The sequence below is a fragment of the Coregonus clupeaformis genome, unplaced genomic scaffold (assembly GCF_020615455.1).
Source record: "Coregonus clupeaformis isolate EN_2021a unplaced genomic scaffold, ASM2061545v1 scaf0137, whole genome shotgun sequence".
In the NCBI taxonomy this organism is placed as follows: domain Eukaryota; kingdom Metazoa; phylum Chordata; class Actinopteri; order Salmoniformes; family Salmonidae; genus Coregonus; species Coregonus clupeaformis.
In genome coordinates this window covers 220,352-241,882 of record NW_025533592.1, presented here as the reverse complement: position 1 = coordinate 241,882, position 21,531 = coordinate 220,352, and the positions used below count along the sequence as shown (strand labels likewise).

At 41.0% G+C, this 21,531-nt stretch overlaps 2 protein-coding genes across 2 annotated transcripts; both read left to right on the top strand.

Moving 5' to 3' along the window:
* Positions 1-1,920: 1,920 nt before the first annotated feature.
* On the top strand, positions 1,921-6,641 carry LOC121539767 (GTPase IMAP family member 8). Its single transcript, XM_045213659.1, has 5 exons — positions 1,921-1,924; positions 2,318-3,025; positions 4,989-5,687; positions 6,385-6,477; positions 6,616-6,641. The coding sequence occupies exons 1-5, from the start codon at positions 1,921-1,923 to the stop codon at positions 6,639-6,641; spliced, it is 1,530 nt and encodes a 509-aa protein (XP_045069594.1).
* LOC121538828 (NACHT, LRR and PYD domains-containing protein 1a-like) lies at positions 6,583-20,976 on the top strand. Its single transcript, XM_041846997.2, has 8 exons — positions 6,583-6,708; positions 7,026-7,101; positions 17,628-17,692; positions 17,785-17,999; positions 18,091-18,338; positions 18,664-18,789; positions 19,683-19,830; positions 20,349-20,976. The coding sequence occupies exons 1-8, from the start codon at positions 6,704-6,706 to the stop codon at positions 20,663-20,665; spliced, it is 1,200 nt and encodes a 399-aa protein (XP_041702931.1). The 5' UTR covers positions 6,583-6,703; the 3' UTR covers positions 20,666-20,976.
* Positions 20,977-21,531: the final 555 nt, after the last annotated feature.

Here is a 21,531-nt window from a genome sequence, read left to right as displayed (position 1 = left end):
AGTGAAATAATCTGTCAGTAAACAATTGTTGGAAAAATGACTTGTGTCATGCACAAAGTAGATGTCCTAACCAACTTGCCAAAACTATAGTTTGTTAACAAGAAATTTGTGGAGTGGTTGAAAAACGAGTTTTAATGACTCCAACCTAAGTGTATGTAAACTTTCGACTTCAACAGTAATTGGTCTAGCCTATACTCCAAAATTAAACAAATTCAAGTTATCACCTTTGAATGTGGACTGTATTATTATGCATACTGGATGGACTGGTTACCTTATGCAATGCTCCAAACTTTCTATTCATGAGTCTAGGAGAGAATTATAGGCCTAGTCGATGCTGTTGGTTCATTCATTGTGCAGGGCGGCTTACAGAGTTAGCCTACAATGATAGTGCATTTTTTAAATATTTTCATAATTAATAGGCTGACACATTACCTTTAGCTACAGAATATCTCACCACTGTGCGTTTCGATCTCCTCCTCTCTCTGCTTCATTCCTTTCTCCAGCGCCCAGAGGGGCTGTCAACAGTTTAATGAAATATGGCTTCATTGTGAAAACATGTTACTATCGATGTTCCCGAACAGATTTCACCTGGTTTCCCAAATGAAGCACTGGGTAGCTGCAGGAACAGGTTTTGAGAGCCCATGGCATACAGAATTAGGGCGGAATATCACCTGTGGTGCAGCAAGAGGCTGCATGCTCCTCAAACAGTGGTTGAGGCATGGAGTGAAATAATAATAGCCTACCCGGTGGCTGGAATGCGGCCACAATTTGCTATTTGAGTGCATACAGATGACATGTCTTATTTCCCCTTCCCCTGTTCCTGCCCATTTGATAATGGGCCATTCTAAATCAAAACTAATTTTACATATTAGTAAAGATGATTAAATTGAGAATAGTCTGATGGGTGAAAATATGATCACTTGATGAGAGAACAGCGTGTGCATCTTGGGCCTGAGGCAAGCTTTTTTTTTGCGACTTTCTAAAATCATCAATAGCCTATAGTTGCAGCATGCAGCCCATATATGTTTTGATTTCTAAGCCATTCTAAGGTTTGTATCATTCACAACTAAAGTTGCCATATAACTCTAAATCTAGCATTTAGTACCTGTTTCAAATGATATTTTTTACGCTTAACATTGCCACTTCATATGCGGACTTGCTCCAGAATGGGAAAATATCCTTTCTATTTTATTCAGCTAAGTTAAATTATATTCTTCTTATTATAAAATCATATAATATAAAATAATGGCATGGAACTTTTTAGCATATTTTGTCTGCTAAATGAACAAGCCTACAACCTATGGCATGGTGCATAGCCAAATAACATACAGTTGGGAATCTGTTCTTCTGAAATACATTTTCTTCATATCATAATGTTTCTTTAAACCTGCCTAAAATAAATAATGGATTTATTGTGATGGTGTATATTTCAATTGATTTATTCAACTTTTTTAAATGTAGATGTTCCAAAGGCGCGCATCAGCTGCTTGTATGTGTGGAGGCCTGGAGATGCTAAACATGTTTTATATTAATTGATGGTCAATTACCATGAGACCGGCAGGCTTTTGCATGACAATAACTAGCTGACAAAATGTCATGACCGTCAGAGCCCTAGCATGTGCCTCGTTGTGCCTCGTTGTAATTAGAGCCCTAGCATGTGCCTCGTTGTAATTAATTGTGGCCTAGGTATAAATGCTTGTCTGTTTCATTAATTCAGTGGATCCCCTTACAAGCCTACAGGCTGGCAGGCTTTGGGAGGATGAGAGCAGGGGCTGTGGCATAATCCCAATTCTACTGGAACTGAATCGTAGCTGTTCTCCTTCTCCCTTGGCACGCCTTCCTCTGTATTATTTGATTGGTATGTCTTTGTTGGCCAGAGATGATCAGAATGTGAATATTATGTGATACCTTGATGTGATTATGAGTACTTGTCCTAATGACAAAACTGAGTTGATGTAACCATGTTGTGCTTGTTGTCAGCAGTGATTGTCCGGAGCGCTAGGAGCTGAAGATGCTGTCTTCGAATGTACCTGAAATGTCTTATAGAAAATAAAATGTATTTTGGTATCTGATATCTGGCTGATCATTCCCATGCTCCACTCCTTGATGTAACCTGTGCATTGTTAGTTTAGTCCCTAGGACCTCGCCTATGAAAAGGTTGCGTAGTATCGGCTACAGGAATAGTTATTTCTGGTTAAATCCCCCACGTTACAATGGCAGATTAGGAATATTACAATGGACACACTTTATACAGAGGGAAAATGTACCTCTTTCATTGTGAACTTGGGAAAATAATCGCTCCCTCTCTCTCTGCCAGGTGACTCCCTCCATCTCGCAGAGTTAAGGATTGTGCTGCTGGGGTACAGAGGAGGATCTGGGAAGAGTTCAGCAGGAAACACCATACTAGGCAGAGAGGAGTTTGACCTGAAAACAACTGCTCAGTGTGTGAAGAGACAGGGAGAAGTAGCAGGGAGGCAGGTCACTGTGGTCGACACTCCTGGCTGGTGGAAGAATCTCCCTGTAGAGTACACTCCTGAGCTGGTTAAACAGGAGATTTTGCTCAGTGTGTCTCTGTGTACCCCAGGACCCCACACTTTCCTCCTGGTCATATCGGTGGGGTTTTTATACACTGAGGAAGACAGAAGAGCAGTAGAGGAACACTTGACCCTTCTCAGTGAGACAGTCTGGAGTCACACTATAGTGCTGTTCACCCGTGGGGACTTTCTGGGAGACACAACCATTGAGCAGCACATTGAGAGTGAAGGGAAGGCCCTTCAGTGGCTTGTTGAGAAATGTGGAAACAGGTATCATGTCTTCAACAATGAGAACAGGGGTGATGTCACTCAGGTCACAGAGCTGCTGGAGAAGATAGAGGAGATGGTGGCAGGAAACAGAGGAGGACATTATGAGATAAAGAGAGAGCTACTAGAGAAGATAGAGGTTTGGAAGAGAAAAAAGGAAGACAAAGCTAAACAGCTGTGCATGAAGGTGAAGAAACAGAGAGAGATCCACAGAACATTTATAGGTGAGTTTTCTGTTCATGATTTATTTTTCAAACTGCTTGGCAGGAATAAAAGCACCAGACAATTGTCATTGACAGTGTAATTTTTCATTCTCATCAGGACACCTATTTTCCTAATTATAGACTTTTTCCAAATTTGTGGGCTTAAAATTAAAATGGATTTAATTGTAATTTTGTCAACAATCTACACTAAATACTCTGTCAAAGTGGAATAATGTTTTTTTAGTGTTTTTTTTCCTTCTCAGAATGAAAAATAAAACACAAATATACTTTGATTAGATGAATATTGACCCCCCCCCCCAAGACATGGGTAAGTCTAAGTGCTTTGCTCACCTGGATTGTGCAATATTTGCCCATTATTATTTTATAAATTAGTCAAGCTCTGTGACGTTTGTTATTGATCATTGCTAGACAGCCATTTTCTTACCATAGGTTTTCAATCAAATTTAAGTCAAAACTGTAACTAGGCAACTCAGGAACATTCAATGTCGTCTTAGTAAGCAACTCCAGTGTATATTTGGCCTTGTGTTTTAGGGTTATTGTTCTCCCGGAAGGTGAATTAGTCTCCCAGTGTCTGTTGGAAAGCAGACTGAACCAGGTTTTCCTCTAGGATTTTGCCTGTGCTTAGCTACATTCAGTTTTCTTTTTATCCTGAAAAACTCCCCAGTCCTTGCCGATGACAAGCATACCCATAACATGATGCAGCCACCACCATGCTTGAAAATATGGAGAGTGGTACCCAGTGATGTGTTGTGTTGGATTTGCCCCAAACATAAAAATGTGTATTCAGGACAAAATGTTAATTCCTTTGCCAATTGTTTTGCAGTGTCTTGTTGCAAACAGGATGCATGTTTTGGAATATGTTTTATTCTGTACAGGCTTCCTTCTATTCACTCCATTATTTATCTTAATATTTTGGAGTAACTACAATGTTGTTGATTCATCCTCAGTTTTCTCCTATCACAGCCATTAAACTCTGTAACTGTTTTAAAATCATCATTGGCCTTATGGTGACATTTCTGAGCGGTTTCCTTCCTCTCTGGCAACTGAGTTAGGAAAGATGCCTATATATTTGTATTGACTGGGTGTATTGATACACCATCCAAAGCCTAATTAATAATTTCATGCTCAAATGGATATTCAGTGTCTGCTCTTTTTTTATATATATATTTTTTTATCTACCAACCAGTGCCCTTTTTTGTGAGGCATTGGAAAACCTCCCTGGTCTTTAAGTCTGTGCTTGAATTCAGTACTCAACTTAAGAACCTTACAGATAATTGTATATGTGGGGTACAGAGATGGGGTAGTCATTAAAAAATCATGTCAACCACTATTATTGCACACAGTTAGTCCATGCAACTTATTATGTGACTTGTTAAGCACGTTCTTTACTCCTGATGGCTTGCCATAAAAAAGGGTTTGAATAATTTTTGACTGAAGACATTTCACCTTATAATTTTGAATGAATTAGTAGAAATTGCTAAAAACAAATTCCACTTTGACAGTATGGGGTATTATGTGTAGATCAGTGACAATACACTAAATTGCTCAATTGGTAGAGCATGGCGCTTGTAATGCCAGGGTAGTGGGTTCGATCCCCGGGACCACCCATACATAAAAATGTATGCGCACATGACTGTAAGTCGCTTTGGATAAAAGCGTCTGCTAAATGGCATATTATTATTATCTCCATTTAATCAATTTTATATTCAGGCTGTAACACAACAAAATGTGGAAAAAGTCAAGGTATGTGAATACTTTCTGAAGGCACTGAACATGCATCATCCGCTGACATTATTTTTAAGTACATGCAAGTAACCCAATTTTTGAAACATCTCTGCATATTAACTGTGTTAAAATGGATCGCAATGTGTTTTGAAAATTGCATCCTCCAATGTGGTCTACGTTATCATAATGCTCCCTAATCACACGTTCTGATCAATATAAGCTGTGTTCTCTCTGACAGGGGACTCACTCTATCTCTCAGAGCTGAGGATTGTGCTGCTGGGATCCAGAGATGCTGGGAAGAGTTCAGCAGGAAACACCATCTTGGGCAGAGAGGAGTTTGACCTGAGGACAGCGCCTCAGTGTCTGAAGAGACAGGGAGAAGTAGCAGGGAGGCAGGTCACTGTGGTCGACACTCCAGGGTGGTGGAAGAATCTCCCTGTAGAGTACACTCCTGAGCTGGTTAAACAGGAGATTGTGTTCAGTGTGTCTCTGTGTCCCCCAGGACCCCACACTCTCTTCCTGGTCATTCGGGTGGATGTTTCGTTCAAAGAAGAAGAGACAAATGCTGCAGAGGACCACCTGGAGCTTCTCAGTGAGAGAGTCTGGAGTCACACTATAGTGCTGTTCACACATGGGGACTGTCTGGGAGACACAACCATTGAGCAGCATATTCAGAGAGAAGGGAAGGCCCTCCAGTGGCTTGTTGAGAAATGTGGGAACAGATTTCATGTCCTCAACAATAACAACAGGGGTGATGTCACTCAGGTCACAGTGCTTCTGGAGAAGATAGATGAGTTGGTGGCAGCCAACAGTGGAGATGTGTTTTACCCTGAAAGAGATGGTGACGAAGGAATTAACTGGATACCTGAGGAGATGTGGGAGAAACCATCTTTGCCATTAAAAGGAGCTCACAGCATGTACCCTCTTCCTCTGAGTAGTAAGTATGGTACTCTGACTAACTTTGAAGAGGTGAGGATAAAATTGTAGTTATCTATAGCCAACAGAGAAGCACACATCTTGGCAATATTTGATTATGATTCAATTCACCTCTCTCTTTCATCAAAATACCTTGGTATATCTTGGTATACTGTATGGACCCCAAAGTGACAACAGTTATAATACAATGACTCAACTCAATCTAGCCCACATTGTACCAACTAAACCTTGGCTGTGATTCAATCTGAGGCGCGTTGTAAAGCGCTGTCAACAATGGGCTTTTTAAAGGCAACATTGCCACGTTCGCATAGATTGCATTCACGGTCAACATACAGTACCTTTAAATGTCAAACGTGCTACAACATACCCTCAATTTAAAAAGGTTTGTTTACCGACTTAGAGGTACACATATGTTTACGAAAGGAACATGTTTTTAAAAAAAGGGAAGATTCCAGTCACACATCATATTACAAAATAACATTTAAGCAAAATTAAACAAAATGCACTTTCCTTCTGTTATTAACATTATTAATGAAACTGAACCAAACACCACCATAGTGTAGATATCAGTATTACTTATTTCTTCAGAGTCTAAGACGTTGGGGGAGTGGATTTTTATGTGGATTTTTTTGTTATGTAACTTAGCAATCGACTCTAGGAGGTTATCTATATGATGTAAGCATTGTTTTGTTCTACAGTGAGTGGAGACAGCAGACCTGAGACTGGATATGATGGTTCAGATCAGATGTCTGGGGTTGGATCTGTGGCTGAATCTCTGCAGAGGCTAGAGGGTAGGATGTTACGATTCTTCCCTCAGAAAAAGTTATGGATTTTACAGTACTTAAACCTATTCTAAGTATTAGTGTTCTGTTGTTGTGATGTTGTCCAGTACCTGGAGATGACATATCTGATACCCAATCTCTAAGAAGCTCTGCGTACGGCTCCCACACATTAGGACCAGTATGTGAACACCACTCTGGATCAAAGATATCTAGAGCAACATCCAGCTTGGATTGCATGAGGTAGGCACTGTTGTCTGAGGTTCCACTTCTCCATAACAAAACATTTTCAATAATAATCAGATTTACTGAGGAAGTAACAAGCTGTACATATTCACACATTACTGCACATACACACTAGTACCATGTCAATGTATATTAACAGAAATGCTGAAAAATGTACTGAAGATGCAAGAGTGGGGAGGTTTACATCAAGGCTAGCGCCAGCGGAAACCTTCAGCGCTTTGTTAATCTCTATCAGTTTTCTATTGTAGCATACAACAATGGATACACTCATTCTCCATCTCACTGCCCTAACTAACCCTGTTCTTTGAATCCAGACAGAAGACTCCAAACACCAGTGGCACATTAAAACCTGAATCTGAACCCAGCTCTACATCTACACCAGAGGAACATGTAAGTAGAGCATATCATCATTGCCTCAGTGTTTCAGTTCAACTCTATTAAAGATTCTCAATATTCACAGTTTGAATATTGTAGGACAGTCAGTATTTTAAAGTACTTAAATGCTTTCACTCTTCAAATGTTGGTGTAATGTTGAGTTCGCATCCCTCAGTTGTGTAGAATAGATCCAGCTATATGCCTCAATAATTAATCATACAAAAATAGCCACCATCTTAATTCAACATTTGAGATGCTACCCGTCTTTTTCTTTCATATGGTATTTAGGCATGTAGATGGAGCTACTTGTGTTGACATTAAACCACATTTCAGATCATGAAATATCGGACAAATATTTTGTAGTGAACTATCATTTTAAAGGGGTAATCTGCAGATGCTACATAAGTGTTTTAACATACAGTGAGGGAAAAAAGCATTTTATCCCCTGCTGATTTTTACGTTTGCCCACTGACAAAGACATGATCAGTCTATAATTTTAATGGTATTTTTATTTGAACAGTGAGAGACAGAATAGCAACAACAAAAATCAAAAACAAAAATGTTATAAATTGATTTGCATTTTAATTAGGGAAATAAGTATTTGACCCCTCTGCAAAACATGATTTAGTACTTGGTGGCAAAACCCTTGTTGGCAATCACAGAGGTCAGACGTTACTTGTAGTTGGCCACCAGGTTTGCACACATCTCAGGAGGGATTTTGTCCCACTCCTCTTTGCAGATCTTCTCCAAGTCATTAAGGTTTCGAGGCTGACGTTTGGCAACTCGAACCTTCAGCTCCAGATTTTCTATGGGATTAAGGTCTGGAGACTGGCTAGGCCACTCCAGGACCTTAATGTGCTTCTTCTTGAGCCACTCCTTTGTTGCCTTGGCCGTGTGTTTTGGGTCATTGTCATGCTGGAATACCCATCCACGACGCATTTTCAATGCCCTGGCTGAGGGAAGGAGGTTCTCACCCAAGATTTGACGTTACATGGCCCCGTCCATCGTCCCTTTGATGCGGTGAAGTTGTCCTGTCCCCTTAGCAGAAAAACACACCCAAAGCATAATGTTTCCACCTCCATGTTTGACGGTGGGGATAATAATAAATAATAATAATATGCCATTTAGCAGACGCTTTTATCCAAAGCGACTTACAGTCATGCGTGCATACATTTTTGTGTATTGGTGGTCCCGGGGATCGAACCCACTACCTTGGCGTTTCAAGCGCCGTGCTCTACCAGCTGAGCTACAGAGGACCACATGGTGTTCTTGGGGTCATAGGCAGCATTCCTCCTCTTCCAAACACAGTGAGTTGAGTTGATGCCAAAGAGCTCGATTTTGGTCTCATCTGACCACAACACTTTCACCCAGTTCTCCTCTGAATCATTCAGATGTTCATTGGCAAACTTCAGACGGGCCTGTATATGTGCTTTCTTGAGCAGGGGGACCTTGAGGGCGATGCAGGATTTCAGTCCTTCACGGCGTAGTGTGTTACCAATTGTTTTCTTGGTGACTATGGTCCCAGCTGCCTTGAGATCATTGACAAGATCCTTCCGTGTAGTTCTGGGCTAATTCCTCACCATTCTCATGATCATTGCAACTCCACGAGGTGAGATCTTGCATGGAGCCCCAGGCCGAGGGAGATTGACAGTTATTTTGTGTTTCTTCCATTTGCGAATAATCGCACCAACTGTTGTCACCTTCTCACCAAGCTGCTTGGCGATGGTCTTGTAGCCCATTCCAGCCTTGTGTAGGTCTACAATCTTGTCCCTGACATCCTTGGAGAGCTCTTTGGTCTTGGCCATGGTGGAGAGTTTGGAATCTGATTGATTGATTGCTTCTGTGAACAGGTGTCTTTTATACAGGTAACAAGCTGAGATTAGGAGCACTCCCTTTAAGAGTGTGCTCCTAATCTCAGCTCGTTACCTGTATAAAAGACACCTGGGAGCCAGAAATCTTTCTGATTGAGAGGGGGTCAAATACTTATTTCCCTCATTAAAATGCAAATCAATTTATAACATTTTTGAAATGCGTTTTTCTGGATTTCTTTGTTGTTATTCTGTCTCTCACTGTTCAAATAAACCTACCATTAAATTATAGACTGATCATTTCTTTGTCAGTGGGCAAACATACAAAATCAGCAGGGGATCAAATACCTTTTTCCCTCACTGTATAAATAAATGATATGTACCCATTGATTCTTGACGGATATAACTTATAACTGCCTCATGAGCTTAGTTCAACTGTCGTATTCCATCAGAACCAAAAATATAAGCTTGTTTTACTCCAATGTTTATAAACAAAGTAAATGTAAACAAACACTGTATAGCCTCAAAGCATGGTTGAAACTATAATTTTCAGTCCTTGCATCCATAGCTACAGTCTGTTCGAAAAGGCCCCTTGACTTTTTCCACATTTTATTACGTTACAGCCTTATTCTAAAATGGATTAAATAAAACATTTTCCTCATCAATCTACACACAATACCCCATAATGACAAAGCGAAAACAGGTTTTTAGAAATGTTTCCAAATGTATTAAAAATAAAAAACAGATAGAATATTTACATAAGTATTCAGACCCTTTGCTATGAGACTCGAAATTGAGCTCAAGTGCATCCAGTTTTCATTGATCATTTATTTATTTAGAAACTTTTATTTAACCAGGGATAAAACACATTGAGACCTACAGTTGAAGTCGGAAGTTTACATACACTTAGGTTGGAGTCTTTAAAACCTGTTTTTCAACACACATTTCTTGTTAACAAACTATAGTTTTGGCAAGTCGTTTAGGACATCTACTTTATGCATGACACAAGTAATTTTTCCAACAATGGTTTACAGACAGATTATTTCACAAGAAATCAGCCAAGACCTCAGAAAAAAAATTGTAGACCTCCACAAGTCTGGTTCATCCTTGGGAGCAATTTCCAAACGCCTGAAGGTACCACGTTCATCTGTACAAACAATAGTACACAAGAATAAACACCATGGGACCACGTAGCCAAATTGAGATGGTTTGGGATGAGGTGGACCGCAGAGTAAAGGAAAAGCAGCCAACAAGTGCTCAGCATATGTGGGAACTCCTTCAAGACTGTTGGAAAACCATTCCAGGTGAAGCTGGTTGAGAGAATGCCAAGAGTGTGCAAAGCTGTCATCAAGGCAAAGGGTTGCTATTTGAAGAATCTGATTTGTTCAACACTTTTTTGGTTACTACATGATTCCATATGTGTTATTTCATAGTTTTGATGTCTTCACTATTATTCTACAATGTAGAAAATTTAAAAAATAAAGAAAACCCCTTGAATGAGTAGGTGTTCTAAAATGTTTGACCGGTAGTGTACGTGTTTTTAGCGAGGTCCAACCAACTTTATGATAAAGGATGCAGTGGTGAGTGTCAAAACTGTCAGATGCCATAAAACGAAGTGTGCTATGATAAATTGTGTCCAAGGGCTTCAAAACACTGGTAGCTGCATTCATGTACAGTTGAAGTCGGAAGTTTACATACACTTAGGTTGGAGTCATTAAAACCCGTTTTTCAACCACTCCACAAATTTCTTGTTAACAAACTATAGTTTTGGCAAGTCGGATAGGACATCTACTTTGTGCATGACACAATACATTTTTCCAACAATTGTTTACAGACAGATTATTTCAATTATAATTCACTGTATCACAATTCCAGTGGGTCAGAAGTTTACATACACTAAATTGACATTGCCTTTAAACAGCTTGGAAAATTCCAGAAAATGATGTCATGGCTTTAGAAGCTTCTGATAGGCTAATTGATGTCATTTGAGTCATTTGGAGGTGTACCTGTGGATGTATTTCAAGGCCTACCTTCAAACTCAGTGCCTCTTTGCTTGACATCATGGGAATATCAAAAGAAATCAGCCAAGACCTCAGAAAAAAAATTGTAGACCTCCACATTTCTGGTTCATCCTTAAGAGCAATTTACAAATGCTTGAAGGTACCATGTTCATCTGTGCAAACAATAGTACGCAAGTATAAACACCATGGGACCACGCAGCCGTCATACCGCTCAGGAAGGAGACGTGTTCTGTCTCCTAGAGATGAACGTACTTTGGTGCGAAAAGTGCAAATCAATCGCAGTTGTAAATGAGAACTTGTTCTCAACTGGCTTACCTGGTTAAATAAAGTTTTTTTTTATTTTTTAGAAAACTGTATATAATATCACCATAATCTATAACAGGAATAAATGTAGACTGAATTTTCTGTTTTCTACTATTTAATGAAAGGCAAGCCCTATTCCTATTGAAGAAGGCCAACTTAATTCTTAATGTATTGACTAACTCGTCAACATGCATTTTAAAATATAGCTTATTGTCAATCCAGATGCCCAGATATTTTTAGACGGGGACACGATCAATGTGGGCACCATCTAATGTACTTATGCACAAATCATCAGTTACATTATTACATGATTTGGAAAATAACATGTACTTGGTTTTACCAGCATTTACTACCAACTTCAGGTCAACCAAGGCTTTCTGCAAGGTAGTAAAAGCAGATTGAAGAGTCAACAGAGCCTGAGCTGCCGTAAGGGTAGTAGCGTATACAACAGTGTCATCTGCGTACAGATGAAAGTTACAGTTTTGTACAAATAGACCAATGTGTTAATATAAATAGTGAAAAGAACTGGACCAAGAATCGAACCCTGTGGGACACCTTTTGTTTTCTAGAAATCCTGATTTAACGCCATCAGTAAGTACACACTGTGTTCTGTCTTTTAAATAATTCTCAAACCAGCTACATGCAGCCCGATCTAAGCCAATCGTAGAGAGTTTCTGAATAAGTAAGGTGTGATCCTTGGACAGGTCAATGGAGAGGGCAGCACAGTGTTTCTTTTGTATCTAAACAATTTATGACATCATTTAAAACCATAGAAGTAGCAGAGATGGTACTATGAGCTGGTCTGAACCCTGACTGTTTTACATTCAGAAAAGATGTAGCAGTTAAAAGGGATCTAAGCCGAGTGTTAATCAATGATTCCAGGATTTTTGCTAGGTAAGAGAGTTTGGAAATGGGACGATAATTATTTAGATCACTTGGGTCGCCATCTTTATGTAGAGGAAGCACATGGGCCGCCTTCCAAACTCTAGGGATAGTACTCAATATAATTGTGAAGTAAAAAATGTGTTAATACATCAATCATAAGTAGTTGTTCCAATACATCAGAAGTAGACCGTTGCTCCAGAGAGTACAAGGATTCACTGGGGGTTGTCTGATCCTCTATCAAGTCGACTAGCGCCTGGGAGAGGGACGAGCAGTTTACTGACTGATCCGGGTCTATTAAACCAAGATTTCTTTCAAACAAAAAACCGGCGGACATAAAATGTTGATTAAAAGCATGACCTATCTAATCTTTTTCAATAATGATGGCCCAGGCATGATTTCTTGTTCTAAAGGTATCTGCAAGTTCTGTAGAAAATTTTATAATTTTTTTTGTTTATAGCATTTAAAAGGAGAGCCAGTGATAACAAAATAGATGAGAAATGCTCAAGAGCTAATTCATGGTCAGGTATACACTTGATGGAGGAAAGTTCAGAAAAGTACAAGTCATGCATAAACGCTTGGGGTGAAAAGTAAAAAAATATATTATTCCTAATAATACGGGGATCAGAATTATGCTGCCTAATATCTCTAATACATAGGACATTGACCACTAAGGTCACTTGCAAACACACCAAAAAACATGTACTTATGGGGGTTATTTATTTTTCACATTTAACCGAGTGGGTTTTGTGATTAACTGGGTTAGATTAAGATCAAGACAAATGCTCTTAAAGTTATCTGAGATACAGTGAGGGAAAAAAGTATTTGATCCCCTGCTGATTGTATACCTTTGCCCACTGACAAAGATGCCAGGTGTCTTTTATACAGGTAACGAGCTGAGATTAGGAGCACACTCTTAAAGGGAGTGCTCCTAATATCAGCTTGTTACCTGTATAAAAGACACCTGAGAGCCAAAAATCTTTCTGTCCACAGAAGCAATCGATCAGATTCCAAACTCTCCACCATGGCCAAGACCAAAGAGCTCTCCAAGGATGTCAGGGACAAGATTGTAGACCTACACAAGGCTGGAATGGGCTACAAGACCATCGCCAAGCAGCTTGGTGAGAAGGTGACAACAGTTGGTGCGATTATTCGCAAATGGAAGAAACACAAAAGAACTGTCAATCTCCCTCGGCCTGGGGCTCCATGCAAGATCTCACCTCGTGGAGTTGCAATGATCATGAGAACGGTGAGGAATCAGCCCAGAACTACACGGGAGGATCTTGTCAATGATCTCAAGGCAGCTGGGACCATAGTCACCAAGAAAACAATTGGTAACACATTACGCCGTGAAGGACTGAAATCCTGCAGCGCCCGCAAGGTCCCACTGCTCAAGAAAGCACATATACAGGGCCATCTGAAGTTTGCCAATGAACATCTGAATGATTCAGAGGAGAACTGGGTGAAAGTGTTGTGGTCAGATGAGACCAAAATCGAGTTCTTTGGCATCAACTCAACTCGCGGTGTTTGGAGGAGGAGGAATGCTGCCTATGACTCCAAGAACACCATCCCCACCGTCAAACATGGAGGTGGAAACATTATGCTTTGGGGGTGTTTTTCTGCTAAGGGGACAGGACAACTTCACCGCATCAAAGGGACGATGGACGGCGGCGCCATGTACCGTCAAATCTTGGGTGAGAACCTCCTTCCCTAAGCCAGGGCATTGAAAATGGGTTGTGGATGGGAATTCCAGCATGACAATGACCAAAAACACACTGCCAAGGCAACAAAGGAGTGGCTCAAGAAGAGGCACATTTAAGGTCCTTGAGTGGCATAGCCAGTCTCCAGAACTTAATCCCATAGAAAATCTGTGGAGGGAGCTGAATGTTCGAGTTACCAAACATCAGGCTCGAAACCTTAATGACTTGGAGAAATCTGCAAAGAGGAGTGGAACAAAATCCCTCCTGAGATGTGTGCAAACCTGGTGGCCAACTACAAGAAACGTCTGACCTCTGTGATTGCCAACAAGGGTTTTGCCACCAAGTACTAAGTAATGTTTCGCAGAGGGGTCAAATACTTATTTCCCTCATTAAAATGCAAATCAATTTATAACATTTTTGACATGCGTTTTTCTGGATTTTTTTGTTGTTATTCTGTCTCACTGTTCAAATAAACCTACCATTAAAATTATAGACTGATCTTGTCTTTGTCAGTGGTCAAATGTACAAAATCAGCAGGGGATCAAATACTTTTTTCCCTCACTGGAGGTGTCAGCCAGTCCAGGTTAAATTCACCTAAGACCACCAGTTCAGATGATAGAAAAGGGTTTAAATGCTCAGCTATGATACTAGTCGCATCAACTAAAGTAGCAGGAGGCCTATACACTCCAGCAACAAATACATGCACGTTTTGGCTCATGGTCACATCTAAAACCAGGATTTCACATTTCTGGGGTATAGTGATATTAAGCATTTAGTCAAGTCTAGATGCTACAAAAGTGGATTTCACATACATCGCCACCCCTCCACCTTTTCTCTGCCTATCACATCTAAAAATGTTGTAATTAGCAATGTCAATGTCCTTATCCATGATCCAATCATTTAACCAAGTCGCTGATAAAACAAGAATGTCTGTGTTCGTGCCATCTTTGACATCATACTTCGCACATTTCAATGTAACAAACCCAGCCCTTTTTTAAACATAAAAACAGCAGGGGTGTCCATATTTACCCTAACCAGGTCATTATAAACTTCATCATTAAGTAAGTCAAGAGATTTCATAGGAATAGAAATTAGGTTATCAAAGCTTGCCCCGATGGGCCTGCGTCTGCATCTGTTTGGTGGCTGTTTAAATCCTATTGAAATTAAGACAGAGATAATGTAGATTTTTCTTTGACTTGACTAGAGTATTTAACATCAGAAACAGTTTGATGTGTGATGATGGTTGGGATAACCTGGGTAGAATGCGGGTTATATCCCAGTCAGTCTCTCAGAGCAGCCTTAAAATGGCCTTGCAATGTATAAGCCCCGAGATAGTTTGGGTGAATTCCATCTTCTTTGTAGAATATTTTCTCTTTCCAAAAAGTGTCAAAGTTATCAATAAAGATAACATTGACAGAGTTACAATAACTCTTTAGCCAGACCTGAAGTGATAGCAACCTACTGAATCTACCGTAACCACGTCCCATCGTGGGTATGGGACCCGATATAATGGGACGCTTGTTTAGGTATTTCAGTTTTGCAATTACTTCCATGAAGTCACTTTTAAGCAGTTCAGAGCTGGCTAACTTAGTGTCATTAAATCCCACATGTACTATAACAGTACCTGTCTGTGGATTTTGGCTTATGGCTTCAGGAAGTAGCGTAGTGATATTCTTTACTTTTGCACCCGGATAGCATAGGGTTCTAATCCCAGTCAAGGAGATGTTCCTTACCATTGAGCTTCCAATGATGAGCGCTGGTGGTCGTCAGTGTAGAAGCTACAGCATCTGCATACCCTGTGTCCGTACACCCTGAGGAAGACAGCAGGGACAGTAAACTCTCAAATCATTTTGAGCCAATATCACAACCCTGCGAGTACAACACGGAAAGCTGGGGTGCGGGTCTCTTCCTCCTCCTGGATCCAATCACACTCCATTCATGTCCGCCAGGGGTAGCGCTGATAGCATCCGAATTTTGGCTAGGTTCAGAAGGCCGTAAGGTGGGGAAATGCTCAAGATCCATAAAAGTTCCATTACAGTCGTCTCTTTGAAAAGAGGCATCAACAAATGCGGTTAAACGTGAGGCATTCTTATTCAAAATTAGACTCTCATCCAGATGTTTAATTTCCTCAAGTAAAGTAATGATCCTCTTCTTGGCAGTATTTAGTTTGTGGCATTTGACACAGGTGAAGTTTTCAGAAAGGTCCTTCACTGGGATGACCGTGAACATGTCACATAAAATGCATTTAATGGCCTTATGGACGGCGATAGAGTCAAAGGATGTTTCACTAATTTGTGTAGAAGCAGGAGAACACCCTTTGCTCAATTCAGCCATTTTGCTTGCTAGCCAATAGGCTACTAAAAGACTACTAAAACAACCTTGAAATGTTTCAACAACTTCATTGGAGTCCAACTGTGGTAAATTCAATTGATTGGACATGATTTGGAAAGGCACACACCTGTCTATATAAGGTCCCACAGTTGACAGTGCATTTCAGAGCAAGAACCATGCATTGAGGTCAAACAAATTGTCCGTAGAGCTCCGAGACAGGATTGTGTGGAGGCACAGATCTGGGGAAGGGTACCAAAAGTTTGGAACCACCAAGACTCTTCCTAGAGCTGGCCACCCAGCCAAACTGAGCAATCAGAGGAGAAGGGCCTTGGTCAGGGAGGTGACCAAGAACCCGATGGTAACTCTGACAGAGCTCCAGAGTTCCTCTGTGGAGATGGGAGAACCTTCCAGAGGACAACCATCTCTGCAGAACTCCACCAATCAGGCCTGTATGGTAGAGTGGCCAGACGGAAGCCACTCCTCAGTAAAAGGCACATGATAGCCCGCTTGGAGTTTGCCAAAAGGCACCTAAAGGACTCTCAGACCATGAGAAACAAGATTCTTTGGTCTGAAGAAACCAAGATTGAACTCTTTGGCCTGAATACCAAGTGTCACGTCTGGAGGAAACCTGGGAACATCCCTACAGTGAAGCATGGTGGTGGCAGCATCATGCTGTGGGGATGTTTTTCAGCGGCAGGGACTGGGAGACTAGTCAGGATCGAGGGAAAGATGAACGGAGCAAAGTACAGCGAGAGCCTTGATGAAAACCTGCTCCAGAGCGCTCAGGACCTCAGATTGGGGCGACGGTTCATCTTCCAACAGGACAATGACCCTATGCACACAGCCAAGACAACGCAGAATGTGTGTCGTGGAAATTCTATGCAGGGACACTCGAAGTCAATCTTAAATAAATCATTGTTTATTAACAGCAAGCTGGAGAGGTCACAGTCGAACTTAGATGCATAATGTACCGGTCTGAAGTGAGCTCTGTCGGGGCGGTCCCGTTAGATTTCTTATGTACTGCTTATACAGACAAGTTACATAGGCATGGTTCATAGGGTTGGTTCCGGCATGTGTCTGGCACCGTCGCCTATCTTAACTTATAGAACATATTCTGGGTGTTCTGCCAGATGGTCCTAAGGAGGGGGTCATAATGCCCCCCCCCTCATATCTTTACCAAGCACAGGCAGGAACCAAGGATTATTTATGACACGAAAGACAATAAATGTTTTAATTTAATCAATTTTAGAATATGACTGTAACGTAACAAATGTGGAAAAAGTCAATGGGTCTGAATACTTTCCGAATGCACTGTATGTCTATGAATTAAAGAGTGGTTACATTTCTTTAGACTCTCAGCTTTTTACCGAAACAGTGGTGTGGAAAGAGATTTGTTATTATTTCAACTGCAGATTGGCCCTTTAAGAGGACTGCAGTGCAGATCGAAGGTGGTCTTTCTATAGGACTGCTGATTTGGTGTTCTTTCTGCGTTTCAGACCCTTACTGTTGTGACAAAATTAACACCTGAAACATCCACGGAATTTACAGAAACGTCATGCAGGTAACAATGTATTGCTGAAAACATTGTAACATTTGATTCAGAGGATTTGTTATAATTATTGTAACTGTGATAATTGTCCTGTGGCCCCCCAGGCTCCAGTGCTCCCATGCAGGTCTGTTCCAGTGCAGTTTGACAGGGCTGGTGTTTCTGATGGAGGGGGAGGGGGAGGTGCTGTACAGAACTGTCCAATGGGACGAGAGTCTCCTGCACTCCACAGGCCAGACTCCTGCAGGACCCCTGTTCAGTATTGAGTGTCCTCAGGGGTCTGTCTGTCAGCTACACCTCCCACACTGTGAGATTCTCTCTGGTGAGTTACACACCACTCACAACTATCATCAAGATGATCATTACAACAGCCAAATGACACAGTGGATGAGTAAGATATTTCTGTTTTGCAGGAGAGGGTCTTGATTCCCTGTCTGTGGCCCATGTTACTGGTGACAGTGTGGAGGTTTTACCACCACTGAGGGTGACTGACACGCACGTAGTGGTGAACATCACAGACCTCTCCTTATGGGGCCTCGTCAGAATGTTTCTACCCTTCCTCTCGATCAAGGGACAGGTGTTGCCTTTCCTCCAATCATTCGGTCATCCTCAGTCAGTTCTGAATGTGATCGTCCTGCCATCGAATGTGCCCCTCAATGAGGTACAGACCAAATCCATGCACTAACCTAAACATGTCTTGTCATGTATTTTAGAACTGTGATGCTTACCTAAAAAAGTCTGCAAAAAAATTATGAAATCATGAAAAAATAAAAATTGGGGGGATTCTTTTATACGTGGCAGGAAATGGTTTAGCATGTTCTTGCGTTCACCTTGTGTAACTTTGTTCAACTTCAAATTCTAAAAAGCTTAGATATTTGTTTTTTATTCTCAAAACATGGAACAAGACAAAACATTTAGGTAGTGTTCATTTTCCCTCCTTTAGGTCTTTGTGTCCTCATTGATAATCATCTGTTATTCTTTGGCAGGTGAAGCAGCAACAGACAGGGAACACTTACATACCGGTCTGTTCGGACTGCACTCTAAGTCGAGGGGAAAACTACAGTCTCTCCTGTGATCTGAAGAAGATACAGGACATCTACCCTAAAGCTAAGGTAGACTCTGACTGATGTTGTTTACTGATGATGTCACATACTGATGATCACGTCACATAGTGATGATGACGTCACATAGTGCCAGATGTACACTCAGGGCCGGCTCCCCGCCCCACCTAGTGGGCAAAACATTTTAGTGTCCCTCCTCGTGACAGCGGAGAGAAATTTATTTTTTAAAATTAATTCCCTGTAATTTCACACATTTTGCAATGGTGCGGAGATACATTTTATTTCATGCAATTCTACTAATTTTCCCATGGGGCAGAGAGAATAATGTTTTAGTTTTACAGCTAATTTCCTGCAATTTTACACATTTTGCCATGACTAATGCCATGTTAATGATATCTGAGTGAGAGTGACTAACAAAATCAATGGGGGCCTCCTAGAGGTCAGGGCCCCTGGGCATGTGCCCCGGTCGGTATTCGGCCATGATTACTACAAGTTTCGATAGCTGGATAGACTAATTTACCAATCAAAAAATGGTACATTCCATGATAATAATTACCTCACTTTGCTGAGGTGTCACTGATCCTGTAAGTTGTATAGACGGCTTGTTCTAAACAACTCTGTAAGTGGTAAGTGCTCCACTCCTAAGATCGGAAACACACCAGAGCAACGGATGGCCGAGTGCCTTTGATTAGAAAATCAGATGCCATTTTCAGTTTATTTCCAGAAGATTCTACATGTTGAATCGACGAAAACAGCCACCATTCATCGACACCCAGCAGGTGGTTGTTTTAACACAGCAGTGACACCAAGCGATAGGACAGCCACACACTGCTTTTAGCTGTTCATCGTTGTGGTGTGTCTGAGTTACAAGGAAAAGGTTTGATAACAGCACAAGTACAAATTGCAATCTAATTTAATTTAACTACTGTCACTTTGTGTTTCAGCGTGTTCAGATTTACTGGGGCTATGGTCCAAACTACCACCCCACCTTTCAGGTGTTCCTGAACCCAGACACGGAACATGTAGAGCTGAGGCTTCTAGAGAGAGGGGTTGATGGAGATGAGGTGTGGGCAGGACGTGTCCTTCTGCCAGGTAAAACTATACAATGATTCTGTAAATTAAAACATTAAAATACCTGAGCCACAATGTCCACAGTACTGCTGGTTTGTCTTTTCTCACTGGTTGTCTACAATTGAGATTTCTCTAACATCATGTTCAGTAGGCACAACAGGACAAAACATATTTGGAAACTTGAACTTGTCCAATAAGGAACACTCATTTTTTGTTTTCCGTTAAAAAAACATATTTTGCAAACATATACTCAACTGAACATGGTCAAGGTGTCCAATATCTAAATTAGTTCTAAGATGAAAGATGAAATCCAGCTGTGTTTCGGACCTCAAGGCCTGTATATGAGAAGGTTTTCTTTAAACCCATCCAACCACCATTCCCACCTTACTGTGGACTCATCTGTAATGTGGATGGATTAGTGATGTTAGAAGGGACACAGACGGGATCAGCTCCTGCTGCACCGTTCTCGTAAACACTGGTGTTGCACAGCATACATAACTGTATACACAAGTGAATGTCTTTGTTTTCCCGACTCCCAGGTGCTGTGTTAGTGGGAGGGGATCAGGCTGAGAACAGTCAGAGTGATTCGGCAGAGAAGCAACTGCATTCTGTACGAAAGGACTTTGTGGATCGTGTGTCAAAGTCAGTTGTTGACGATCTGCTGGATGGACTTCTGCAACAAAAAGTTATTAATAAGCATGAAATGGAGACAGTAAAGGTGATTCCTGAGAGGGCAGAGAAGGCCCGGGAAGTCATTGACATGGTGCTGAGGAAAGGAGCCGTTTCATGTTTAATAATGAAAACCCTTCTGGTTGAACTGGACCCCTTCTTATGCACAACGCTAGGCTTCAGCTAACACATTGTTAGAGTATGATGCATTGATGAGCATGTCCATTGACGTCTACATTCAATAATACAATTGGTATGTTGTTTGCATATTGAGCTTAATCTATATTGCTTATTTTGGAATTAGCGTGTTAGGCTGATCACTTCTATCATTCAACATAACCTCAATATATGATGTATTGAGCACTCTTCAATAAGCCTGACATGTTTGATTTCAGGTTAGAGTTTGAAAAGTGTATATAGTGTCAAGTTGAATCATTATAAAACCACCCATGATTTGCACTTTTCTATTCTTGTATTGTCTGTATTTGTTTTTGTCTTTTCTGTGCTTGATGACATATTTTAATATACAGTCGTGGTCAAAAGTTTTGAGAATGACACAAGTATTGGTCTTCACAAAGTTCGCTGCTTCAGTGTTATGAGATATTTTTGTCAGATGTTACTATGGTATACTGAAGTATAATTACAAGCATTCCATAAGTGTCAAAGGCTTTTATTGACAATTACATTAAGTTTATGCAAAGAGTCAATATTTGCAGTGTTGACCCTTCTTTTTCAAGACCTCTGCAATCCGCCCTGGCATGCTGTCAATTAACTTCTGGGTCACATCCTGACTGATGGCAGCCCATTCTTGCATAATCAATGCTTGGAGTTTGTCAGAATTTGTGGGTTTTTGTTTGTCCACCTGCCTCTTGAGGATCGACCACAAGTTCTCAATGGGATTAAGGTCTGGGGAGTTTCCTGGCCATGGACCCAAAATGTCGATGTTTTGTTCCCCGAGCCACATAGTTATCACGTTTGCCTTATGGCAAGGTGCTCCATCATGCTGGAAAAGGAATTGGTCATCACCAAACTGTTCTTGGATGGTTGGGAGAA

What these genes read in the sequence shown, in the direction of transcription:
- LOC121539767 (XM_045213659.1), top strand. An exon ending in GATCCACAGAACATTTATAG is followed by an intron (nt 3,026 to 4,988) that starts GTGAGTTTTCTG and finishes TCTCTCTGACAG; the next exon opens with GGGACTCACTCTATCTCTCA. An exon ending in GTACCCTCTTCCTCTGAGTA is followed by an intron (nt 5,688 to 6,384) that starts GTAAGTATGGTA and finishes TTTGTTCTACAG; the next exon opens with TGAGTGGAGACAGCAGACCT.
- LOC121538828 (XM_041846997.2), top strand. An exon ending in CATCTACACCAGAGGAACAT is followed by an intron (nt 7,102 to 17,627) that starts GTAAGTAGAGCA and finishes TCTGCGTTTCAG; the next exon opens with ACCCTTACTGTTGTGACAAA. An exon ending in AGGACGTGTCCTTCTGCCAG is followed by an intron (nt 19,831 to 20,348) that starts GTAAAACTATAC and finishes CCCGACTCCCAG; the next exon opens with GTGCTGTGTTAGTGGGAGGG.